Here is a 26,849-nt window from a genome sequence, read left to right as displayed (position 1 = left end):
TCTTCTATCAACTAGTGGATAAAGCATATTAAAATTGATTGTCACTTGGCTCATGAGAAAATAAAGAAGGGTTGTAGTTCATAGTGATTATGTTTACAAATTCCTATCAATCCAATCTTCTATCAACTAGTGGATAAAGCATATTAAAATTGATTGTCACTTGGCTCATGAGAAAATAAAGAAGGGTTGTAGTTCATAGTGATTATGTTCCTTTGCGACAAAAATTGGTGGACATTTTTTACCAACATATAGGTTTCATAATTTGACATCTAAGATGGGTTTTAGAGATTTACACATGCCATCTTATGGGGGTGAATATTGAAGATATTGAAGACTCTTAGATCATAATAAATTATGATCCCATAATTTTAGGTTTCCCCATTGTAGGCTTAAAATTAGTATAAACTTTTCTTCCTTTGCCATTTCATAGTTTTGATCTATTGTATCCAAATTTAATTGTCTTTATTTAAAAATATTCTCCTTTTTAAATAATTTTCATTTTAAAAAAAAAAATAATAATACCAAGTTAACTACTAAGATACCTACGCCATTTCATACTCCACATGCATGCATGCATGCTAATGGACCAGCTAAAAATTACTCTATCAACCCTATTAAAATATTGTTGTTGTTTATTTTATTATTAATTAATTAATTTGATAAAAAAAAAAAACTTATATCATGTTATAAAGTTGTCACCTATGTGCCTCAGCTAGTATTTTAAGCCCTGGCCGAAGTATTTTTGTAATGATTGATTTGGAGGACGGCAAAAAGGAACAGTGTGAGATATAAACAAATTCAATAATGTTCATAGAAAATGTAAGAATTCTAGTAATATTTCAATGTCTTTGGTAAGGTAGACTCTTTGATTCAAACTATAAGCTGAGAATATGCTATCCAAGGATGGGGTGATAACGGCGTTAACGGTGGCAGATGGAATATTCCCTCCATCTCTCTCTCCTCCCAACCGGCCCTAAAGTTTGACGGAGTTAATGGACTAACTCCTAAAACATGACTGGCTGCCGCCAGCGTGCTGTCGGATTCGGGCAAGTGCTCCTCTTGCTTTAAAACCTTAATCTCCACTTGTTGTCTCTCTTCAGTCTCACTGTCTCTCTCCCTTTTCCGGCCGGATATTGCTGGTGGATCAGAACCCGACCAATTATCAGCTTCAAGGGGGAAATTGAGAATAGCTTTGGAGCCACGCATCTCGAAAGCAGCTCGATCATAAGCTCTGGCGGCTTCAATGGCAGTCTTGAATGTCCCCAGCCATACCCTCGATCCTCTCCGATTCGGGTCTCGAATCTCCGCCGCAAATTTCCCCCATGGCCGTCTCCGCACGCCTCTGTAATGCCTGATATCGCCTGAATCGGACTCCGCCGGCGACTGAGAAACGGCTGGCTGAGGGACTGAGATGCTGAGTGAAGGTCGCCGATGACTTAATGTGGAAGTTTTGGGGGATTTGGTTTGAAACTGGAAAAGGCCGGACGGAGCAGAGGTAGAACAGTGGAGGAGAGAGGGGTTGTCTGTATCTTCATGGGGATTGAAGTAATTAGAGAGCGGATTAATATCTGAGGTGGAAGCACTCGAATCAGAGGTTGAAGTTTGGGATGGATCATTTACATGAGAGACGAAGCTTTCGAAAGCTTCAAAGTCGAAGAGAAGTTGTTGGTGAATGAAGTGAAGCGATGAAGCTTCTTCTGCCATATCAATGGAGATGAGCACTGGGAGGTAGTGTAGTATTGGCACTGCAAACAAGTAGAGAGAGTGAGAGTGGAAAGGAGAGAGTGTGGTGGAGCTATATATAACATGATATATAGAAAGAGGAGGTTTCAGATGAGGTTCCTAGTTGGGGGATGAAACTTCTTTGTGGCATCTGTACGTCAACATCGCAAGTGGGATTTAATATATTCAAACTTATGGTTTATATTATTAGTCCGACAGTGGTTTCTTGGGTAGTTCTTGGGTTCTTCGCACATGTATAGAGGGACTTATGGTTTAATAAAGAGACTCTGAGGTCCTATATTTTGACTTATTTTGTGTCCAAGACTTTTCAATGATAAGATCTGACTCTGGATGAAGCTGGTTTATCCACTTGGACCGGACAGCTTTCTCAACTTGGGTCACTCCTATGGGTTCCATCCGCATAGTTGCCCCCTCAACCACATGCCCAGTTGCTACCGCCCAATGAATAACTATTCTTTTATTTATTTAATTCAATTTTATTATATTTTAAAGCTAAAATTCTGTAGAAAAAATAACAATAAATAGGATATATAATTGCATAATTGTAACTAAGAGGGGAAGGCTATGAAAATCAATCATATGCGCATAAGATGTGGGTTTATTTTTATATATTTAAGATTGTGCATGCACATAACGAATAAGGTTTGGGAAAGAGTATAGACTTTAACGTTGGTGAAGAAGAAAGTTTTCTTGAATGAGAAAAAAAGAAAAAGATAATTTGTTGTGCCTTTTTTGTTTCAAATTTTATGGCTAAAAGAAGATTTTCAAGGTCGAATGACATGTCCCTTCTTCGAATTTTGCGAGCATATTTATGATACATTTTGTTGGAAAAAAATTGAAATAAATCCTTGATAATAAAAAAGAATATATTTGTATTAATATTTATACGTGTGTCCATATAAATAAATTTTTTCACTAAGTTCTTTTTTATGTGTTAATAATTTGCTAATAATATATTGACATGTCACATAAAATAAATATTATAATTTTCATAATTAGTTAATTATCATAATTAAAACGAATGATAATTATCATAATAAATAATATAATTATCTCTAAAAAAAAATTAGAAATTATATCAAAATAAAATTCTCAACCCTATAAATAGAGGGTTCCTCTCGTTCTAAAAGACATTTCGAAAGAGTAAAGAAAATTTAGAGAGTTCTTGAAGAAATTTCTTAAAGATTCAAGATCTCTTGAAGACTTCAAGAAGATTCAAAGATTTCTTAGAGAAACAAAGAAGAATCGAAGATTTTTTGAAAAATGGAAGAAGATTCAAAGATTACTTGAAGAATTGAAAAAGATTTAAAGATTTCTTGAAGAATCAAAGAAATTTTGAAGATTTCTTGAAGAATCAAAAAATTTTGAAGATTTCTTGAAGAATCAAAGAAATTTTGAAGATTTCTTGAAAAAAAGAGGACTTGAAGATTATTATTATTTTTTCGGAATACTTCATAATCTATTGTTTGTTAAAGAAACCCCTTTTGATCCAAAATTAAGCATTAAATTGCTTAAAAATGGTGTTTTTATCTTTGTAAGGAGAACCAAAGGGCATACTTGGGATTACCCTCTCAAATTATCAAATTTACAAACTTTATCCATAATTGCTTCATTTGAGGAAATTTGTGTGTACATATCTCTGCCACGACCAATGGGAAAACTCTATCTCTTATCTCTTCCTTAATTACAAGAAATCTACACTACATCATATGAAGTCACAAAAAAATAAATCTAGTCATCAAGGAATCAAATCTATTTATTTTGATCCAATCAAAGTAGTTGGAACTAAAGTGTTGGTCCCATGACTTGAAACAAAGTGAAAGTTGCTTCATTTCCTAAAACAACTATGGTTTAAAGCAACTTCTCCCAAAAACCTAGGAATCTCCTTAAAATCTTGCGAGTAAAGGAAAACAACATGGTTGAACAAGTGGAATGTCTCAAAAGGAAACTCTAAAGACTTTTTCTGCTAAAAAAGACATTAAGTCCAACAGTGGATCTAAGCCAACATCTTCATGTGAGACCTGAAAAGCAATACAACCAACAATGATTGATCATGTTACTTCTTCTAATACCATCGTGCTAGTCATGATGACAAACTCAATTCAACTAGAAGAACAAATTGCTCAAATGGTCAAACAAAATGAAGTCCTTACAAAAACCATGAACAAAAAGGATGCCCAAATCGATCTCCTTATGGGCAAAATTAAAAGTATGTAAGAATCAAGCCAAATGGTTGTTGATCCATCCACAAGATTTTCATTGAAAGAAAATCCTTATCATGGCTCTGAGAGTTCTAAAGCACAAGAACTCCTTATGAATCTTCAAGTTTCTCCAAAGTAAAAGAATTCATCCTTAAAGCCCTTAAGAGCAAAAATGTAGTGTTTTGTCTTCTCATACTTACATTAACCCTTATTCTCAGAGGATTGAGCAATTAAGAATGCCTATCTTTCAACCACCAAAATTCGACAATTCAATGACAAGGGGAACCCAAGACAACATATCAGTCATTTTATGGAAATCTGTAGTAATATAGGCACTAAAGGAGATCTCTTAGTCAAGCAACTTGTTATCTCATTAAAGGGAAATGCATTTGATTGATGCATTGATCTCGAGCCCAGCTCATAGACAGTTGGGAACAACTTGAGCGAGAGTTCCTCAATCATTTTTATAGTATGTGACACATTGTAAGCATGACAGAACTCACAAATACTTGCCAATGGAAGGATGAACTTATTATTGATTATATCAATAGATGGAGAAACCTAAGTCTTGATTGTAGGGATAAGTTAACTAAAGCTTTAGATATTAAGATGTGTACACAAGGAATGCATTTGGGGTATGCACTATATTTTCAAGGGATAAGATTAAGAACCATTGAAGAATTGTCGACAAGAGTACATGACATGGAGCTTAGCATTATTACTAATTAATGGAAGCATGGATCCACATGCCCAAAACCAAAGGAGAAACAAAGAGAAGCTCAACAATCACAAAGGAGGCAAGGCTTCTCTTAAAACTAATAATAAGGAAGCTATGACAACAAATACAAATCCAATCAGCCCCCGAACAAAACAAATAAAAGGGAGGATGATTACACTAGTACTTAAAAAGATAAAGGTAAGAGAAAGTTTACTTAAAAAGAAATGCAGGACAAGAAATATCCATTCCTTGACTTTGATACCCCTAGAATGCTCGAAGAGCTCCTTAAGTTAATTAAACTTCCAAAAATAAAACGTCCTAAGGAGGTTAGTCGAATAGATGATAAAAAAAATATTACAAATATCATCTTCTTGTTAGTCACCTTATTAACAATGTTTTGTTTTGAAAGATAAAATAATGAAAATTGAACCGACACGGAAATATTGACCTTGAAGATGTAACAACTTCTCACTTCATATCAAGAATTTCTCAACTTTGTGGCAAAGAAATCAATCTTGCTAATACAATTCAATTTGGATCATTTGACCCTATTGAAGTACTGAACTTCATATGATCAGTGTATTTTCAAGTTCCCCATAGCATACAAGAACCTATTATGATAGGTTTATAATAAATAACTATTTATCAAGAGTTGAAATAATTTACATATCAAGAAAAAACATGAACTATGGTAACTTACTAGAGAAACAAGAAATTAAATCCACCTAAGCCCACCTTCAACACAACCAAGAAAGATCAAGCATAAGTCCAAGATGGTGAAAAGACAAGAAAAAAAATCAAATCCTAAGAAAGTGAAATAAAATTACATTGAATCCTAATGACCAAGTAATGGTAAAATTACAAAAGCTAAGGAGTCTTGTCATCTTATGGGAGTTTATGCCAAAAGAGTTCCAAAATGTGCTAATAGGGTGAAAGTATGTTATGAAGTATACAATGGCAAGGAATTCTCTAATAGTGAAGAGGAAATGTTAATAAGATGAACAATTGTTAAAAAAAGTTCAAATGATCAAACTTAATTATGAACAACTTACATACTAGCCTCACAATCGATGGAAATTTTTGTGATATAAGAGGATGTTGTGATATAAAAATTTCCATCGATGATATTAGAAAGCTATCAATATGATTAGACTTAGTTCCATGATATAAGACATTGACTACAAGTGCTTTATTCTATGTCATTGAAGCTAAAACATCCTCTAATATGCTTTTAGGGCGACCTTGGCTACATGAGTATGGAGTTGTTCCTTTCACCCTTTATTAATGCTTTAAGCACTACCAAGATGGAGATTAAAAGAAGACTATTGTTGATTGCAAGCCTTTCAATAAAGATGGATCATACTTTGATGATGCTAAATTGTACTCTAAGTCAAACACCCCAAAAGAAGTGCAACCTAAGGCTATTTTAACAATAATGAAGAATACATTTATTAAAAGTAAAGCACCACATAAGGGTTAGCTAGTGATACCTCAACAATAAAAGGATAAGGAAGATAATAGGACATCAAATTCACCTAACAAGAAAATTGAAAGATCTCCAAGATCTACCTCGATACTTTGGTATATACCTAAGTCCAGAACAAAAGAAGGGAAATCCCCTTTTGTAGAATGTGACATGACCCTAATCAAGAATTTAGATAGTCCAACTCTTCCACTCACAAAGTTGGTCGTGTTAAAGCCCTTAAAACCTCCACTAGAAGGGTCTATTAAACCATCACAAAGTCGCAAAGTAAAGCATGAAAATTTTCCTACAAAACATACTAATCCAAAGGGATTTGATCCTAATGCCTATAAACAACTAGCCAAGGCATGCTTTAACCAACAAAACTTGGTCATAATAGGAAAATATTCAATCTTAGTGGCTAAGGAAAAATCATAAAGGATTACCAAAACCCAAAAAATGCTAACGAAGAAAGGGTACGAGATAAAAAATTTAAGAGCCATCCTAGGATTTATTCCTACTTCTTCACACATATTAATAAAAAGAGAAAGCACCCATCATATCAAAGCTAAAGTAGATAATAAAGAATGCAATCTAACTTTGAACACTAGACAATCTATCTTTGATCAAATTAGTGAGTCTTCAATTAGGGTATCAGTCTTCGACAAGCTTGAGCAACAATTCCTTCTACCAAAAACTTACCAAGCTCAATTCATTCTAAGTCGGGGCCTAAATTGAGCAAGAAAAAGGTTGACAAAAAAAAATCAACATCTCAATCTTAAAGATTTTGATGAACATAAAATTTAGGTTCCATCTCATATGAACCGGCATATATACCCTCTTGAGCATAACCTCTGGAGAAATGTTTAGAGTTAAAAGGCACAATGTGGCCTTAACTAACCAACAAAAGCCTTAAGCTCTAATACACAAGGATATTGAGGAAAATGAAAATGTTATCTTTGTGAATCCTATAGAAATTCAAGAACCAAGAAATCAAGAACCTCTAATTAAAGATAATACAAAGGATTTTGGTTTTTCATTAGAGGAAGGGGCATACCGCACCATCAACAAACTTAAAGACGTTAATCGAGGAACAATTGTGATGTTCACCTAATTTTCATAAGTACCCTTTTGACTCTTGAAGAAGAAAGATCGTATATTGACTTCTTGATAGAATATAAAGATGTTTTTGCATGGAGTTATAAAGAGATGCTCAGATTAGATATGAAGGTAGCAAATCATCACTTAGCTAGAAAATATGATGCTCGACTTGTAAAATAGGCACAACGCCATTTTTGTCCAAAACTAATTCCTCAAAAGGAAGCTGAAGTCAACAAATTTATTGAAACTAACTTCATACAAGAAGTGAAATATTCAACTTGGATCTTGAATATTGTCCTTGTTAAAAATAAATAAATAAATAAATTCGAGTATGTGTTAATTTTCATGATCTCAACAATGTTTGTCTAAAAGATGACTTCCCATTACCCTTGATTGAACTCATGGTTGATGCCATTATTGGACATGAAGCATTATCCTTCATGGATGGCTCATCAGGAATAATCAAATTTGAATGTCTCCAAGAGATGAAGAACTCACGGCCTTTCGCACTCCAAAAGGGATTTTTTACTATAAAGTCATGCATTTTGGGTTGAAGAATATCGATGTTACCTACCAAAGAGCTATGCAAAAGATTTTCGATGACATGCTCCAAAAAATGTTGAATCTTACATCAATGATCTAGTTGTAAAATCAAATAAAATAAATAACCATTTCCAAGACCTATAGAAAGTGTCTAAATGGTTATGGAAATTGTAACTCAAGATGAATCCACTAAAGTGTGCTTTTGGAGTTATCTCAAGAAAGTTTCTTGGATTCGTCATTCGACATTATGGCATTAAGATTGATCAATCCAAAATTGAGGCAATCGAAAAAATGTTAGAGCCTTAAAACATATATGAATTGAAAAGCTCACAAGGACGTTTGGCTTATATCTATCGATTCATATCCTATTTAGTAGGATAATGCCAACCATTCAACTAACTCATGAAGAAATGTGTTCTTTTTTAGTGGGATGAAGCCAATAGAAATGCTTTTAAAAACATTAAAGAACATCTAACAAAACTTCCTATGTTAAGAGCTCTTGTGCCAAGTCAACCACTCATCCTTACATTGCAACACAAGAATAATCTTTCGGATCATTACTCGTCCAAAAAAAATGATGAAGGAAAAGAAAATGCCTTGTATTATTTAAGTCAAACATTAACAGGTGCCAAATTAAATTATTCACCAATAGTGAAACTATGGCAAACACTATTCTTCTCAATAAAGAAGTTAGGACATTATATCCATGCCTATTCGGTGGATTTGATTTTTGAAGCAAATCCTATGAAGTTGTGGGTTTTGATAGAAACAACCTATAGATACTTCCTAAAGAATAGAAACAAACCAACAAATACTTCCTAAGGAATAGGTAAATCTTCAACATGACTAACTTATTTGACTACTTCCACTTCAATCTACTCAGCTCCATGTCAGCAGCTCCTAGGACATGTCATTCAACACTCCTCCTTGTCTTTGGAGCTACAGACTCCAAGTCTTTGCCTTAAGAACTCATATCTAGCTTTAGGAAGTGGCTTGGTTAAGATATCAACATTCTAACTTTCTATTTTGCAGTAAACCAACTGTATTTCTCCCTCCTTCTTTACCTCTCTTAGGAAATAGAGTTTCAGCTTGAAATGTTTTGTTTTGCCATGGAACACCGAATTATTTGCAATTGAAATTGCAGCTTGGTTGTCTACGAGTATTTGTGTGCTTTCCTTTTGCTCCATAAATAAGCCAGCCATCAATTTCTTGATCCAGATAGCCTGATTCACAGCAGTAGTAGCAGCTACATATTCTGCTTCTGCTGTGAATTGAGCTATGACTGCTGGCTTTTTGGAACCATGAAAAAATAGTAGAACCAAAGCTGAAACAATAACCTAAATTACTTCTCATGTCATCAACACAACCTGCCCAATCACTATCTAAATAACCATGGAGAGTAAAGTTTTTAACTTGATAAAACCTCATACCATAGTCAATTATACCCTTAACAAATCTAACAATTCTTTTTGCTGCTTGAAAGTGAATTTCACTAGCACAATGCATGTACCTTGAGAGTAAACTTATAACATTCATAATATCTGGTCTAGTTGCTGTTAGGTACATCAATCACCCGATAATGGTCCTATAAAGCCTTTCATCAGCTTTTACAGCTCCATCTTTTTTTCAAAACTTCTCATTTTGATTCATTGGAGTTGCACTTGGATTGCACTCTTCCATCTTGAACTTTTTCAAGATTTCCTTGGCATATTTCTGTTGACATATGAAGATCTCATTCTGATTTTATTTTTCCTCCATGCCAAGAAAGAATGTCATCCTCCCAAAATCAGTCATCTCAAAAACATCCTTCATTTCCTTTTTGAAATTGTCATTTTGCTTCATACTGCTTCTTGTCACAAGTAGATCATCAACGTATAAAGATACCACAAGTGTTTCATCACCAACCTTCCTAAAGTATAGAGTAAATTCACTTAGGCTTTTTGTAAAGCCTAAGCCTAACAAATATGAATCAATCCTACAGTACCAAGCCCTTGGTGCCCGTTTTAAACCATACAAGGCCTTTTTCAGCAAATATATTTTCTCCTCCATTCCTTTAACAATAAAACCTTCAGGCTGCTCCACAAAAATTTCTTCCTCCAAGTATCCATTCAAGAAGGTTGATTTGACATCCATCTTATATATATTCCAACCCTTTTTAGCAGCAAGAGCCAACAACATTCTTGTAGTGTCCAATCTAGCAATTGGGGCAAAAGTCTCAGAGAAATCCACCCCAAAAATCTAAGCATATCCTTTGACAACCAGTCTTGCCTTGTGTTTTTTTTATAGAACCATTAGAATTGAGTTTGATTCTATAAACCGACTTGACTCCAATTTCCCTTTTATGTGTCGGTTTGTCCACTAACTCCCAAGTCTGGTTTTTTTCAATCATTTTAAGCTCCTCTTTCATTGCATCCATCCATTTTTTTATTAGCTGCAACTTCTTCATACCCTGCAGGCTCTATTATAGCAACATTGCACCTTTGATAGATGTTAGAGAGTGATCTAGTTCCCCTTACAGGTTCATCATCAATATTGTCATTCTCCTCCTGAAACTCAAGGTCCTTTTAGAACTCAAGATTCTCTTTAAACTCAAGCTTCTTATCATTATCTCAACTCCAACTTTCTGATTCGAAGAATTTGACATATCTGCTAACTATTACTTTGTTGTTTTCTGGAATGTAGATTTTATAGGCCTTTGATATTGAGCTATAGCCTATAAAGATCCTAGCTTCTGCTTTCTTATCCAATTTGTCTCTCTTAACATGTGGAATATGGGAGAAACAAAGACAACCAAATGTTTTTAAATTTTGTAGCCTTGGTTTATAGCCATACCATGCTTCAAATGGAGTCTTTTGTTGCAAAGCTTTTGTTGGCAATCTATTCAGCATAAAAACTGATGTATGTGCAGTCTCAGCCCATAATTTCTTTGGCAACCCTTTGTCATGCAACAAACACCTTGTCATTTCCATAAGTATTCTATTTTTCCTCTCAACAACTCCATTCTGTTGAGGGGTATAAGGTGTTGTAACTTGGTACTCAATGCCTGCATCCTCACAAAATTTGTTAAATTTCTCCGAGGTGTATTCAATTCCATTATCAGACCTGATCACTTGCATTTTACATTTACTTTGATTTTTAGCCCAAGCTTTAAACTTCCAGAAGATGTCAGCAACTTCAGATTTAAATTTCATGAAATAAATCCAGCACATTCTTGTGTGATCATCAATGAAAGCAATATAGAACTTACTGTCATTCAGTGATGGTGTTCTCTGAGGTCCTCCCACATCAGTGTGTACTAACTACAACTTCTGAGTAACTCTCCAGGCCTTGTTTTGTGGGAAAGGAAGTTTTGTTTGTTTCCCGTACTGACAGGCTACACAGGTAGGAGGTTTCACCTCTAATTCAGGCAAGCCTTCTCCAAGATCGTTCTTATTCATAAAGAGAAGGGCAGTATGATGAAAGTGCCCCAAATGCCTATGCTAAAGCATTGTATTGCTTTCTTCTTTGTGAATTGCAACCTACTCTTCTTGCATCAAATTCAAGGCAAAGTTTTTGCCTTTCATTTGGACTATAAATACCTCTCTGCCTTGTGCATTAGCAATAATGCAATGATTGACCTCAAACAGCACCTTATAGCCTTTTTCCAGCAACTGACCAACACTTAACAGATTTTGATTAATCTCAAGAACATATAAGACATTAGAGATTAATTTCAAACCTGTGTGACCTTCAATTGCCACTATTCATTTGTCTTTTACTGCAAGATATGCTCCATTTCCAATTCTAACTTTGGAATTAACAATTTTGTCAAGTTCCTTAAAGAGCCCTTGATCATAAGTCATATGGTTTGTACAACCACTGTCTATAAGCCCAGTTTCTAGGGAGCTGCTAGTGGCAAAGCATGATACCACAAATAGTTGCTCATCTTAAAGTTCTTCCACAGCAGCTTTGACTTCTTCTTGCTGCTGTTGAGATTTGCATATCCTTTCCACATGCCTTAGCTGACCACACTCGTGCCATCCTACATCCAGCCTCCACCAACACTTTTTTGTGGATGATTGGATTTTTTACAGTAAGGACATGGTGGGAACTTTTGAGTGTTGTTGCTGCTGTTATTGTTGCTTTGCATCTCTTTCTTATACTGAGATATGACCTGAAATGCACCCTCCACAAATCCTTCTTGTCTCATAAGCCTCATTTCTTCTTGAGCCTGTAATGCATTCAACAACTTTTCCAAGGTGATACTTGACACATCTTTTGAGTTTTCTAGAGATGATATTGTAGTCTCAAACTTTTCAGGAACTGTTATAAAAATTTTCTGAACTATTCTAGAATCAGAAAAGTTAGTACCAAGAAGTCTTACTTTGTTAACAATACTAAGAAGTCTTACTTTGTTAACAATACTAAGAAATCTGTTTGAGTAATCCTTGATTGTTTCTGATTCTTTCATCCTTTGCATCTCAAATTCTCTAATCAGGTTCAGCACTTGCATACCTTTGACTCGTTCATTTCCTTCATATTCTTTCTTCAGGAAGTTCCATATTTCATTTTTTGTCTTCAGTGTCATGATTCTGGTGAAAATTGTAGATGAGACAGCTGCAAATAGACTAGCTTTTGCCTTTGATTTACTTTGCCTCCTCTCATTGTGTAGTTTTATTTGAGCCATAGTTAGATTTTCGGACAGAGGTGGAACTTCATATTCCTCGCTAACAGCTTCCCACATATCACTAGCATCAAGGTAGGCTTCCATACGGACAACCCACACTTGATAATTTATTCCATCAAACACTGGAGGTGCCAATGCATTTAGTGAAGCTTCTGAGGTCATTTTGGATATTATTTGTAGGTTTTTTTAGGCTCACTCACCTCACAAGTTACTCAAGAACTTGGCTACGATACCAATTTGTGGATTTTGATAGAAACAAAGTGTAGAAACTCTCAAGAAGCAACAGAATGTTAAGGAATCTGAAGTGATATATTTTATTAAGCTTCAAAGTACTTATTTATACAGCTAGCTTAAAATAGAAAAACTTAAAAAATAGCAACAAACCTACTACCTATAGATATCTCCTAAAGAATAGAAACAAACCAACAAATACTTCCTAAGGAATAGGTAAATCTTCCACATGACTAACTTATTTGACTACTTCCACTTCAATATACTCAACTCCATGTCAATAGCTCCTAAGACATGTCATTCAACAGAAGTACATCATGACAAGACCAGTCCTGTCAAGATGCCTAGCAAAATGATTACTTTTATTACAAGAATTTGGAATTATTTACATCACTCAAAGATCCATAAAAGGTCAAGCATTAGCTAATCATCCTATCCTAATAGATTAGGAACTAACTAAAGATTTTCTTGATTAGGAAGTACTTTTAGTTGAAATTTTATCTCCATGGAAAATGTTCTCTGATGGAGCATCTTATCGTGAATGGGAAAACGCTAGAGTAGTATTCATTTCCCCCAAGGGAGGATATTTCCCCATACTCCTTTACCCTTATTGAAAATTGTTCAAACAATATGGCAGAATTCCAGGCCTTGATTCTTGGGTTGGAGATGGCTATGGAGACAAAGAGAAGGCAAGTTAAAGTGTTTGGTGATTCAAAATTAATCATAAATTAGCTCCTTAGCCTCTATGAGGTGAAGAAACTAGAGTTAATTCCATACTATTGCTACACAACTGGCTTGTTAGGATGGTTTTAGGATATCACCATTGAACATATTCCAAGGAAAGAAAATAAGCAAGTTGATGTTTCAGAAAAACTTGCGTCTACTCTTACTCTACCAAGCAAAGAAGCCAAAATCCTAATATGTCAACACTAGGTTGTGCCAACAATTTTTGAAGATGAAGTAAAAAAGAAGAGGTTAACCCTATGTATACCCGTTTAGTTGAGTATGTGTTTAAAGTTTCTTAGACAATTGGGGCTCATTATAGTCCGTTTACCATTTTCTAATTTGGTGTGATTATGGCCATTACACAAAATTGTTGTCTGATGAGAAAGAAGGGAAAGATGGACAACTTAGATGAGAAAGAAAGGAAAATATGAAGAGAAGGTTTGCAACTTATGGACGAAGATAAACTTTGTTAGATTCTCCTTTTCTTGCTTGTTAAATTTATGAGATATAATCTTGTGAGCTTCCAATATTTTTCTTTCATAATTATGGAAAGATTAGTAATTTCAGTTCAACAATTTAATTGTTCTACTGATGATTATACTCATAATATGTACGTAGATATTCCTATTATGCACATAAATAGTTACTCTCAATTAAGTATCTCTATGAAGATCGATTTGGAGGGCAACAACAACTAAAATGACGAATTATTAAATGAATGAACAAATTCAATAATTACAGTCAAAGCACACCCTCTCCTCAAACTATAAGCTGAGAATATCCTAACCAAGGATGTGGTGATAACAGTGTTAACGGTGGCAGCTTGAATATTCCCTCCATCTCTCTCTCCTCCCACACGACCCTCCAATTTGACGGAGTTAACGGACCAATTCCCCCCGCCACCGTGCTGTCAGATTCCAACGACTGCTCCTCCTGCTTTAAAACCTTCGTCTCCACTTGTTCTATCTCTTCCCTCTCACTCTCTCACTCCCTTTTCGGGCCAGATATCGCTGGTGGGTCAGAACCCGACCAATTCCCAGCTTCAAGGGGGAAATTGAGAATAGCTTTGGAACCACGCATCTTGAAAGCAGCTCGATCATAAGCTCTGGCTGCTTCAATGGCAGTCTCGAATGTCCCCAGCCATACCCTCGATCCTCTCCAATTCGGGTCTCGGATCTCCGCCACAAATTTCCCCCACGGCCGACGCTGTACGCCCCTATAATGCTTGACGTCGCCTAAATCGGAATCCGTCAGCAACTGAGGAATGGTTGGCTGAGAAACTGAGATGATGAGTGGAGGTCGCCGACGACTTAATCTGGAAGCTTTGGGGGATTTAGTTTCAAACTGGAAAAACCCAGAAGGAGTAGAAATAGAACAGTGGAGGAGAAAAGGGTTGTTTCCATCTTCATGGAGATTCAAGTAATTAGAGAGCGGAGTAATATCTGAGGTGGAAACACTCGAATCAGAGGTTGAAGCTTGGGATGGATCATTTACATGAGAGATGAAGCTTTCGAAAGATTCAAAGTCGGAGAGGAGTTGTTGGTGGATGAGGTGCAGTGATGAAGCTTCTTCTGCCATATCAATGGAGATGAGAACTCCAAACAATTAAAGAGAGTGAAAGTGAGAGTGGAGAGGAGAGTGAGTGGGGTGGAGCTATATATAACAGAGTTGTGCGTAACTTCGTAGGTAGAGATGGGCGGTTTCGGTTGAGGAACCCAGTTGGGGGAAGGAAGCTTCTTTTTACTATTTGTTTACTGAAAAAAGTTGGGTCTGTATATACATTCTTTAATCTGTGGAGGGACCATGCATGTATGTGTATTTTTTTTTCTTCTCCAACGAAACAGACCAGGAGGTACTTTCTTTAGAATGCGAAAGGGACGACCACAAATAGAAAAAGCCAATGTTTTAAAAACCGGACCAATCTGGTCCGGTCATTTGGACCGAATGGGGATCGAACCGAGGTCGAACCGATCGAATCGGCGGTCCAACCGGTGAACCGGCCGGTTCAATTGATTTTAATTTTTTTTAAAAAAACAACATCAAAATGACGCCGTTTTGGAGTCCTATTTAAGCAAAGGAGATCTCCAACGCTGCGCCACTGCAAGGGATCCCACTCCAGCTCCAGCCCTTCTTCCTTCGCCCATCGTCGACGTCCCATCTGCGACACCAAGGGATCCCGCCGACGGCCTGCGACAGTAGCGACACTCACAAGGTCCCGCCGGTGGCCCACGACAACAAGAGAGATCCCGCCGGCAGCCAAGGGTAGCTTCCCCCTTCTCCTCCGCCCGCCGACGACCTGTGACATTCACACAGGTCTCGCCGACGACCCACGACACCCCCCTGCGTTGGAAAGCTCCCCTCCTCTCCCAGCTGGTAGCCCACCCCGGCGTTGGAGTTTGCCACTTTGCCCACAGTGAGTAGCTGCCGTAGATTCTAGTCCAACTTCAACTGCTTCCCTTTCTTAGTTTTTCTCAGATGCCCGCTGTGGCCATTATGGAGCATAATTAAATTGTCTGACTTAGAATTTAGCAGTTACCATAAAGGTGAATTACTTCTGCATTATTAATTTATTAGAAGAGGACAGAAAAATGAACCTCTTCTGAATTTGCTTGCATTATTGGAGAGCACTGGAAGATGAAGTTGCCAAAAATTCAATACAAAGATGAACAAAGTAAAATTTATGTGGGGTTGGTTGAGCCACAAAATTCAACATTTTCTCCCCAGTCCACAAGGGCATTCATTTTTTATTGGGGCAAGTGGGCAACTTTCTTCTCCCCCTCTTCAATATACCAAACCAAATTCAAAATTCCAAATCCGATTTTCCACCCTGTACTGCTGCCATGGTAATAATCCAATCCAAATTTCCAAAGCATGGACTCTTTCAAACCATGTCCTTGTGAATCTCTCTCACATATTTCCTGTTGTCTCTTTGTAGCCATTAGTTAAAATATTAGTTAATTTCCTGGTTGTTTTTTTTTTTTTTCAAGCTTAGACCATTTAACATACATTCTCCTGTTCAAAAATAACTTTTTCTTTGATAAAATAATATCAAATAAATTCTCCAAACATGCTTGTTTAGATATTTGTGGAGTTTGCCCATCAATATATCTATACAAAATTACTTTAAAATTTAGATAAATTTATAATTGGATCAAAACATGCTTGTTATAATGACGGTTGTTCCTTTAGATAAATTTAACAATTGATATATGATTGTTATAAATTGTTGATGACTTGATAATAAATCATTAAATGGTTGATGACTTCCATTCTCTATGTTAATGTGAGATTTTTGTTTCTAATTTGATAGAGAAATACAAAATGGAATCAAACTTGACTCCATCCTCTGGTCAAGATTCAACTACCAATTTTCAATCAACTAGAAGTAAGATCGATCCTGCATGGGAGCATGTTTCTGAAGAAAGATATGCAAATGGAAGGAAAGCTCTTATTTGTTTGTATTGTAAAAAGATTACAAAAGGTGGGGGTATTCATAGAATGAAACAACATCTTGCTGGAGTGAAGGAGATATTGGTCCATGTAAATCGGTTCCTCCTGATGTAAAATTCGAATGGAAAATTCTTTGCAAAAGTTTGTGAATTCTAAGAAAGCAGCCCAACAAGCATATGAATGTAGAAATCCTTATGGTCCTAATGTGTCACAATTTGAAGGGGATAGGGCAGAAGGTGAAGAAGAGGTTCAAGAAATGCAAAGTCCTATGGCAGATAATAGTGGAAAAAGGAAAAAATCAACAGTGGATAAGTATTTTGCACCAAGAAATACTCAAGGAGCTCAACCTTCCATGAGGAGTGTACTAGCTAGGAAAGAAGCTATTTGGAGAGCGGATATGGCGGTTGGGAGATTCTTTTATGATGCATGCATTCCTACTAATGCAGTGAATTCCTTCTACTTCAAGCCAATGTTGGATGCTATATCTGCAATTGGTCCTGGATATAAGGGTCCAAATTACCATCAACTACGGGTTAATCTTTTAAAGGATGCCAAGAAGGAAGTTCAGTTACTTGTGGACTCTTATCATGCAATTTGGGCAAAAGTTGGGTGTACAATAATGGGTGATGGTTGGACAGATAATAGACAAAGAACACTCATCAACTTCCTTGTGTATTGTCCTGAAGGAATATCATTTGTGAAATCCGTTGATGCTTCAGACATTGTCAAGGATGAAACTAATTTGTTTCAGTTATTTGATGAGGTGATTGAATGGGTTGCTCCACTCAATGTAGTTCATATAGTCACTGATAATGCAGCAAATTATGTGGCCGCAGGGAGATTGATTTCTCAGAAGCATAAACACATTAATTGGTCACCTTGTGCAGCTCATTGTCTTAATTTGATCTTTAAGGATATTGGTAAGATGGACCATGTTGCTGAACTTGTAAGACGTGCATCAAAGGTGACAATTTTTGTTTATAATCATGTTGCTTTATTAAGTTGGTTGAGAAAAAGAGAAAGATGGACAGAGATTTTGCGACCTGGTGCAACTCGCTTTGCTACTACATTCATTGCACTCAAGAGTCTTCATGATCATAAACATGACTTGCAAGCTTTGGTGACTAGTAAGTTTTTTGTGGACTTTAGATATTCAAAGGATTATAAAAGCAAAGTTGCAGTTTCCATCATCTTGGATAATAGATTTTGGAATGATTGTTTGATTGTTGTGAATCTTATGTCTCCACTAATGCGCTTATTGCGTATTGTTGATTGTGATGAGAGGCCTTCGATGGGATATGTGTATGAAGGCATGTATAGGGTTCGTTTGGGCATCAAGAAATTGTTTAACTACAACGAAAGACTATACAAGCCTTATACGGAGATCATAAAGCAACGTTGGGATCAAAAAGCATTCATTCAACAGCTTATTGGTTGAATCCATGTTTCCAATATGATCAGGAAAACTTTTGTAATAAGCCAAATGTTATTGGAGGTGTCATAGATGTTATTGATCAGAAAGTTCTGAAAGGCAAGCTTGAAACAATGAATGAAATGAAGTTATTTCGTGATCGATTGGGAAGTTTTGGAAGAGAACTTGCTTATTCTTCACGTGAAGTACTTCAACCTGGTAAAATATTATTATCATTTATTAGTATGTTTATTCTTTTTTATTAGTTACCTACTTACTATTTAATATTTTAAACTTGCTAATGTGTTTTATTTTTTTTTCTTATTTTTAATGTGAAATGGTAATTAGATGAATGGTGGAGGCTACATGGATACAGTGCACAACATTTGCAAAAGTTAGCCATTCTAATATTGAGCCAAACCGCATCATCTTCTAGATGTGAAAGGAATTGGAGTGTCTTTGAATGTATACATACCAAAAGAAGGAATAGATTGAAACATCAAAGGCTTAATGATCTTGTATACGTTCATTATAATTTGCGCCTAAAAAATCGGTATAAATGATTTCTTAGTTGTTTTGAATTTAAATTCTTCTATTCACAATTATGAATAATTATATGTTTTTTTTTTTAGGTTCTATAACAAGAAAAAAATCTATGATCCAATTGACTATGCATGCATTGATGAGACTGATTTTTGGGTAGTTGATGATGATCAACCAGCAGAGTTAGATGTTGAAGAATTGGAAAATCTTCTATATGAAGAAGGGTCAATTCCAATAAATGAAGTGGAAGGTTCAAGTTCTCACATTGGTTAGTAAAATATTTAAACTTATAAAAGTTCAATAATTATATTTTTTTCTTTAAAAATGATTTATTGTTGATATATATTCAATATTTTTGTAGATGATGAGGATGGTGGTGACGTGGTTATAGAAGGGCTTGATGTGGAGAACTTTGGTTTTCCAAATGCTCATGTTCAATCTCCATATTCCAATTTCCAAAATGAATGAAGACATGAATTTTATATTTATTAGTATGCAAAAAACTTCATGAATATTCAAACATTGACATGTTATATTTTTATTTTGAGTAATTATTTAAGTGTTGTGGACCTATGGTTGACATTTGTATTATTTATTATGGACAATGTGTTAAGTTAACAACTCTTTGATAATTTGGTTATTATAGGATAGTAATGGTTTGATTATTTGATAAATATTGAGTTTATTGACATTGTGAATGTATAACATCTTATATTGTGTTATAGATATCATATATGATAATTGATGACTTCTACAGGTAAAAAAATTTGTGACAAAACTCAACAAACAAAGTAGATGCTGTCAAAATTTACATACAATTTATTAATTTTTTAATTTTTATAATATATAAAATAATAAAATATATATTTATGACGTCACCGGTTCGATAGCGGTTCGACCGCCGGTCCGACCGGTGAACCGTGAATCGGTAACTTTTCTAATTCAATGACCGGTCCGGTTCTGAAAACATTGGAAAAAGCTATATATGCTTTGGGGTTTGGATTATAATGACCCATCATCCTAATCTTCACCATTAATTGAAATTAAGGCCATGTTTGTTTTTTTTTTAAAAAAAAAAAACTTAATGCTAAATCAAATAAATTTTTAGATTAAGAAAAAAGTTACATATTTTAATTTTTTTTTCTATTCAATTAAAGATATTGACAATTAAGTTAAAAGTTAAGGGAAAAAAAATTAAAAAACAATAAGTTAAGATATAAAATAAGTTATATTTAACATTAAGTAAAAAAAACAAACCAGTTAAATGTAAACAAATTATATCTTAATTTGGGGTGCTCCCTTTTAAAATAAATAAATAAATTGCAAAATCTAAGTGCTAAATTGTGGATTAAATTGGTGGGTTTTGTAACAATTTGGTTCTCACTATTTTAAAAAACAAAAAACATAAAACCATTTTCCAATTATATTTTTATTTCTATAAAACAGTATACATGCAACCATGATAATCATGATTTCTTTTTTGTTTCTAAAAACATAAAAAAATAAAAAATAAAAAATTGGTTTGATACTTTCTATTTTTTATTATTTGGAATCTCGGAATACTTTGTTTCCTTTCTTTAAACCTTATTAGGTCCATGCAACATTCCTAAGACTACTAGATACTAGTAAATGTAAGCAAATATGCCCATAAAACATGTTTCATGGTTTAGATTACGAGTTTGATGTGCTTACCAAAATCTAGATGTTCTCATATCATTTCCTATGGGTAAAGATTGTTGCAAATCTATAAACAATCTAAAAACCTCAATAGTTTTCCCCATGACTTACTCTTAAATCTTAGTACTAAGATGGTGGAAGTTTGAGAGGATAAAAGCTATGGATGGAACATAAGGGAGAAAGTGAAAAGAAGAAACTTTGAAGTGGTGCATTTAAAAGTTTCTCATTGACTTAATTGACTTAAATTCACTTGGATCTTAGGTTATCGAATCTAACTAAAAATGAGTCATTATTGATTAATTAACCTAATAGAATTTCAATTAATCAATTAATATTTTCATTTTCAAATATTATAATGTGCCACTTTTTGAATAACTTTCATTTTTTGGAAAAGAAAAATCCAATTTCACTACTAACATATCTATTCCATTTCATACTACACATGCATGCTAATGGACCGGCAAAAAATTACTCCATGAACCACAATTTAGTATTATTGTTGTTGCTTTTATTATTAATTAATTAATTTAATAAAAAATAACAATTAATATAAATAGAAAGCAAAACATTTTACTAATTCTTATATTATGCTATAAAGCCATTACCATGTACATTTAGTATAAATTAAACCCTTAATGAAGTATTTTGTGATAATTGATTTGGAGGACAACAAAAAGGAACCCTGTGGGATATAAACAAATTCAATGTTGTTCATAGAATATATAAGAATTCTACTAACATTTCAATGTCTTTGGTAAGGTAGACCCTCTAATTCAGACTATGACCTGAGAATAGGCTATCCAAGGATGGGGTGATAACGACGTTAATGGTGGCAGATGGAATATTCCCTCCATGTCTCTCTCCTCCCAGATGGCCTTCCAATTTGACGGAGTTAACGGACTAACTCCCAAAACATTACTGGCTGCCGCCACTGCGTTGTCAGATTCCGACAAGTGCTCCTCTTGCTTTAAAACCTTAATCTCCACTTGTCATCTCTCTTCAGCCTCACTGCCTCTCTCCCTTTTCCGGCCAAATGTCGCTGGCGGGCAGACCCCGACAAATTTATCAGCTTCAAGAGGAAAATTGAGAACAGCTTTGGAGCCACGCATCTTGAAAGCAACTCGATCATAAGCTCTGGCGGCTTCAATGGCAGTCTCGAATGTCCCCAGCCATACCCTCGATCCTCTCCGATTCGGGTCTCGAATCTCCGCCGCAAATTTCCCCCATGGCCGTCTCCTCACGCCTCTGTAATGCCTGATATCGCCTGAATCGGACTCCGCCGGCGACTGAGAAACAGCTGGCTGAGGGACTGAGATGCTGAGTGGAGGTCGCCGATGACTTAATGTGGAAGTTTTGGGGGATTTGGTTTGAAACTGGAAAAAGCCAGACGGAGCAGAGGTAGAACAGTGGAGGAGAGAGGGGTTGTTTTCATCTTCATGGGGATTGAAGTAATTAGAGAGCGGATTAATATCTGAGGTGGAAGCACTCGAATCAGAGGTTGAAGTTTGGGATGGATCATTTACATGAGAGACGAAGCTTTCGAAAGCTTCAAAGTCGAAGAGAAGGTGTTGGTGAATGAAGTGAAGCGAGGAAGCTTCTTCTGCCATATCAATGGAGATGAGCACTGGGAGGTAGTGTAGTATTGGCACTGCAAACAAGTAGAGAGAGTGAGAGTGGAAAGGAGAGAGTGTGGTGGAGCTATATATAACATGATCAATAGAAAGAGGAGGTTTCAGATGAGGTTCCTAGTTGGGGGATGAAATTTCTTTGTGGTATCTGTACGTCAACATCGCAAGTGGGATTTATATATTCAAACTTAGGGTTGTTCTCTGGTACCCACTCTTTCTTTTTGGGGTACTTATCCACATTTGACCCCAATAAAAATATGAAATGTGTAAAGTACATATCATTAAAAAATTTATAAAAACTTATCAAACCGGTAAAGATGACTTGTTGGTGAGAAATAATCACATGCATTTCATATATATCTAAATATTACAATTTTTATAATTTATTATTAAATATCAAATATAATTTGTTATTTAATGCATTACCTAACTCTATCTAAAAAAAGAAAATCTTACCTACTACTCTTATACTCTCATTATTCATATATAAAAAAAAGGATAGTAATTTAATATGAAAATTAAATAATTTCAACTACCAAATTACAAAATATGTAAGATATATTTTGATGAATCAAATTTCAAGATCAAGTTCAAAACTTTTTGAGAGAGAAAATTTAAAATTTGTATTATATGAAGAAGATGAAAGATTTCAAGTGATTACAAGTGTCAAATGTAATATTTGATATTTTTTTTATCCAAATATAATTGTTGTAGGAAGAAATGTGATGTTAAATAACGATTTTAGAATTTTTTATGAGTTTATTATAAAATTTTGTTATCAAATTGTTATTAATATTTTTATATAATTTTTGTTTTGTTCATAGATTAAATTTGAAGATGAAGCTTTATATGTCTTGAAGGATGTTAAGTGATTACAAGTGTTAAAAGGTAACATTTGATTTTTTTACATATAACTATTGTAGGTAGAAATGTCATGTTAAATGACATTTAAATATGTAATAATTTATAATATCTAGATTTTTTTAATTTTTTTCTGAGTTATGTTAATCAAATTGAGAGCATTTAGTAATTTGTTATGAAATTGTCATCAATATTTTGTAAGAGAGGGTACGAACTTTCTAAGGGAGGGTACGAACTTTCTAAGCGTGGGTACGAACTTTCTAAGGGAGGGTACGAACTTTCTAAGCGTGGGTACGAACTTTCTAAGGGAGGGTACGAACTTTCTAAGGGAGGGTACGAACTTTGTAAGGGAGGGTACGAAATTTCTAAGAGATGGTACGAACTAGATAATGTAATTTTCTAACTACTCTATCTTTTATATTTCAGTTTCTTCATAGATACGATGGACAAAGGCAAAGGAAAGGAATTTATCATTGATTTGAACGATGAAGACTTTGATTACCAATATGATAGCATTGTTAAAACTGAGTCTGATGAAGAGGCCATTCTAGTTTCGAACAAGATTTTTAATGATTTAACTGTTGAAGATGTATGGAAGATGGAGTTTAGCTCAGTAGAGGAGGCAGAAGAATTTTATAATTTATTTGCTAAAGTTACCGGATTCAGTGTTAGAAAGGATGATGTGAAACGAGATAAAAATCAAAATATAGTGTCTCGTAAGTGGGTTTGTTCGAAAGAATAAATATCGACATAGAGTGTGTTTAGAGAACGAAAATCGAAAACGAGAACCTAAGGCAGTAACTCGAGTTGGTTGTGAGGCAACATTTCGGATTAGGTTTAACAAACAAATGAACAAGTGGGTTGTGAAAGAGTTTATGGCTGATCATAATCATCCTTTGGTGGAACAAAAAAAATGTCCAATTCCTTCGATCCCATAGGGTCATTAAAAATACAGATAAAGCTCAATTGAATGCAATGTGAGGTGTTGGCATGGGAACTAGCCAAATTATGGATACATGGTGCAACAATCAGGTGGATATAACAATGTTGGCTTCACAAAAAAATATTTATATAACCATGTTGATGCTGATCGTAGAGTTCATCTAAGAGATGGTGATGCAGAGGGTGCTTTGGCTTATTTGTGTGGAAAGTCTGAAATGGATCCATCATTTTATTACAAGTACAATGTGATGAAGACAATCGTCTAGCAAACCTGTTTTAGGCAGATTCTACTAGTAAATTGGATTATAGTTGTTTTGGAGATGTGTTAGCATTTGATACAACTTATCGGACTAATGCTTATAAAAAACCGTTGGTCATACTAGTTGGCATTAACCATCACCATCAAACTATAGTGTTTGGATGTGCATTATTGGTAGATGAAAGTGTTAGCACTTATACTTGGGTCTTGGAGACTTTTTTGGACGCAATGAATAACAAGAAGCCTCTTTCTGTTATTACTGATGGGGATAAAGCAATGCGTAAAGCCGTCAAGAGGATATTTCCAGACTCTTGTCATCGATTATGTGCTTGGCATATTCAACGCAATGCATTCACTAATGTCCATGTCAAAGATTTTACTAATCATTTTTCTAAGTGCATGTTCATGGAAGGCACCGTTGAAGAATTTGAATGTGCATGGAATGACATGTTGGAAATGTTTAATCTTCATGGACATAAGTGGGTGACAGATATATATGCTAAGCGTTCTAGATGGGCAAAGGCTTATTTAAGGGGGCATTTCTTTGCTGGTATGAAAAGCACACAAAGGTGTGAGAGCATGAATGCATACTTGAATCGTTTCCTTAAAACTCGTTTGAAGCTGTTTGAGTTTGTCAAGCATTTTGATAGAACACTCTCACGTATTCGTCATAATGAGGCAAAGGCAGAGTTTGAGACACACCATTCTTCAGCTGTTCTAACAACCAAACTCTATGCACTTGAGAAATATGCAGGGACTGTTTTCACAAGGCAATCTTTTCTAAAATTTAGGGATGAGATGAAGAATGGAGAATTGTTTTTCCCTGTCAGTACAGAAAATCATGGAGGTTATCGTGTCCATACATTGACCAAGTTTAGAAGGCCTGACAAGATTTGGAAAGTATGTTATGGTAATAGTGATCAGTCTATGAATGTACTTGTATGATGTTTGAGTCAGTTGGTTTTCCATGTCCCCACATGATTGTTGTAATGAAGATAGAACACCTTGAAGAAATACCTGAGACTTGTATTATGAAAAGGTGGTCTAAGTTAGCAAAGGAAACGGTCCAAGTTCATCATGACAATGAAAGTCAAGGTGATGCGACTAACATCATACGATATGGTGCACTCAGCTCTATGTGCTCACGGATGTCTTATTTCGCATCTCAATCGGAAAAAGCTTTTAAAGAGGCTAGATGTGAAATACAAAGACTCACTTGTCAAATGGAAGAACTTTGTAAAAATTCAGTGGAAGAAAGTGAACGAGAAGATTTGAAAGCTACAAAACACCATGTTCGAGATCCTATCATTGTGAAGACAAAAGGTAATCCGGGTAACTTAAAAGACAAATTTAAGAAACCAAGGCATTGTGGGAAATGTAAGAAAGTAGGACACACTGTTCGAAAATGCCCAGAGTTCGTCAACACTCACAATGCATTTATCAACATTGAAGATTCAATTGAAGATATGGTATGTTCAAACACACATTCACTAAATTCATTAATTATTCACTTTATAATTATTTTTATTTGGTTAAATTGGTTGAAATAAAAAATTGAATTCTTTATATTAATACAGGGGGACATGCCTTCATTACTAAATCACAACATGGAAGGTGGATCAAGACATGGGACAAATGAATTTTCTCAAAATGTAAGTTTAACATTTTTTAAGTAATTTTTATTATGATGTGAAAAATATTACTTATTAGAGTAATTGAAAAATTAAATCATATTACAGACAACACTTGGCACATTTTAGAATGGTCCAGAAACAAGCTTAAATGATTCATGTCTCGGGTTACATCCACCAAATTACTTCACAAACCAAGTAAGAGTCATAGATAAATTATTTACACCACATATCATATATCTATATATTGACAGAAGTTCCTTACATTTAGTATTTAATCATATGGATTTTCTTTCAAAATATTATGTATAACTGTAAATATTTTCAATGTAGGTCACCATGAACCACTTTACATCCGGAATTTCGGGAGCAAGTTCTACATATCATAACCAATGAGTTGTACTACAATGCAAAAAATTATGTACAAAAAAAAATCAACTCTTGATTGTATTCTATACTCTTCTTCTCTTTATTTTTGCATGATTCTGAACTTTATCTAATATTATAGCTTTCTCACTATTTTCATCATCAAGAAGTAATTCGATTGCCAATTTGTGTCTTATAGCTGTAGAGTCCCAATGGGAAGGGGTTGAACTTGAGTCCATGAAATCGGATCTTCGCATATGATTAATGACATGGACTCCACAATCCCACCTAACAAATAAAATGAGTAAACATTTATCTAGTTAGTACATAGAATATTATCTTGAACACATTATATTTGAAAAACAATTATGCTTGCTTACCATTGGCTTGCACATCTACCCATGTAGGTCTTTCAATGGGAACACTTGATAATTCTTTAGATGCCCATTGAGATTAAAAAATGTGCACACTCTTCAACCTAATATTCATATCGTTATATCTTTTAGCAAAATAAAACATGCTATTTAACAACTAACATTAAAAAGTAATAAATTCATTAAATATAAGACATACCACAGTTCTCACAGATGAAGTTCGCATGTCATCCCTTTTTATTGATGGTATGAATCCAATATATGAATATTATGTTGATGAAGATTTATAACACACAAATACAATGATCCGAACATG

The 26,849-nt window shown here is 34.8% G+C and overlaps 3 protein-coding genes and 2 pseudogenes across 3 annotated transcripts; 2 read left to right on the top strand and 3 right to left on the bottom strand.

The window, feature by feature from the left end:
- Positions 1-782: 782 nt before the first annotated feature.
- LOC117933125 (ethylene-responsive transcription factor 5-like) lies at positions 783-1,798 on the bottom strand. Its single transcript, XM_034854518.1, has one exon. The coding sequence runs from the start codon at positions 1,702-1,704 to the stop codon at positions 871-873; it is 834 nt and encodes a 277-aa protein (XP_034710409.1). The 5' UTR covers positions 1,705-1,798; the 3' UTR covers positions 783-870.
- Positions 1,799-14,080: 12,282 nt separating this feature from the next.
- LOC117934275 lies at positions 14,081-14,969 on the bottom strand (annotated as a pseudogene).
- Positions 14,970-16,962: 1,993 nt separating this feature from the next.
- Positions 16,963-18,279, top strand: LOC117933194. The gene is made up of 2 exons (XM_034854588.1): positions 16,963-17,805; positions 18,001-18,279. The coding sequence occupies exons 1-2, from the start codon at positions 16,963-16,965 to the stop codon at positions 18,277-18,279; spliced, it is 1,122 nt and encodes a 373-aa protein (XP_034710479.1).
- A 2,813-nt stretch (positions 18,280-21,092) lies between these two features.
- LOC117933994 lies at positions 21,093-22,174 on the bottom strand (annotated as a pseudogene).
- Positions 22,175-24,390: 2,216 nt separating this feature from the next.
- LOC117933193 (protein FAR1-RELATED SEQUENCE 5-like) lies at positions 24,391-25,107 on the top strand. The gene has a single exon (XM_034854587.1). The coding sequence runs from the start codon at positions 24,391-24,393 to the stop codon at positions 25,105-25,107; it is 717 nt and encodes a 238-aa protein (XP_034710478.1).
- The last annotated feature ends 1,742 nt before the right edge of the window (positions 25,108-26,849 follow it).

Source organism: Vitis riparia, chromosome 16 (assembly GCF_004353265.1).
Source record: "Vitis riparia cultivar Riparia Gloire de Montpellier isolate 1030 chromosome 16, EGFV_Vit.rip_1.0, whole genome shotgun sequence".
NCBI lineage: Eukaryota > Viridiplantae > Streptophyta > Magnoliopsida > Vitales > Vitaceae > Vitis > Vitis riparia.
This window is presented reverse-complemented; position numbering and strand designations above follow the sequence as displayed.

Bases quoted from the DNA above. Each gene is read 5' to 3' on its own strand.
- LOC117933125 (XM_034854518.1), bottom strand. From the start codon at position 1,704: ATGGCAGAAGAAGCTTCATCGCTTCACTTCATTCACCAACAACTTCTC.
- LOC117933194 (XM_034854588.1), top strand. From the start codon at position 16,963: ATGGAAAATTCTTTGCAAAAGTTTGTGAATTCTAAGAAAGCAGCCCAA. The intron at 17,806-18,000 runs GTGACAATTTTT...AGATATTCAAAG, and splicing joins TTGTAAGACGTGCATCAAAG to GATTATAAAAGCAAAGTTGC.
- LOC117933193 (XM_034854587.1), top strand. From the start codon at position 24,391: ATGAATAACAAGAAGCCTCTTTCTGTTATTACTGATGGGGATAAAGCA.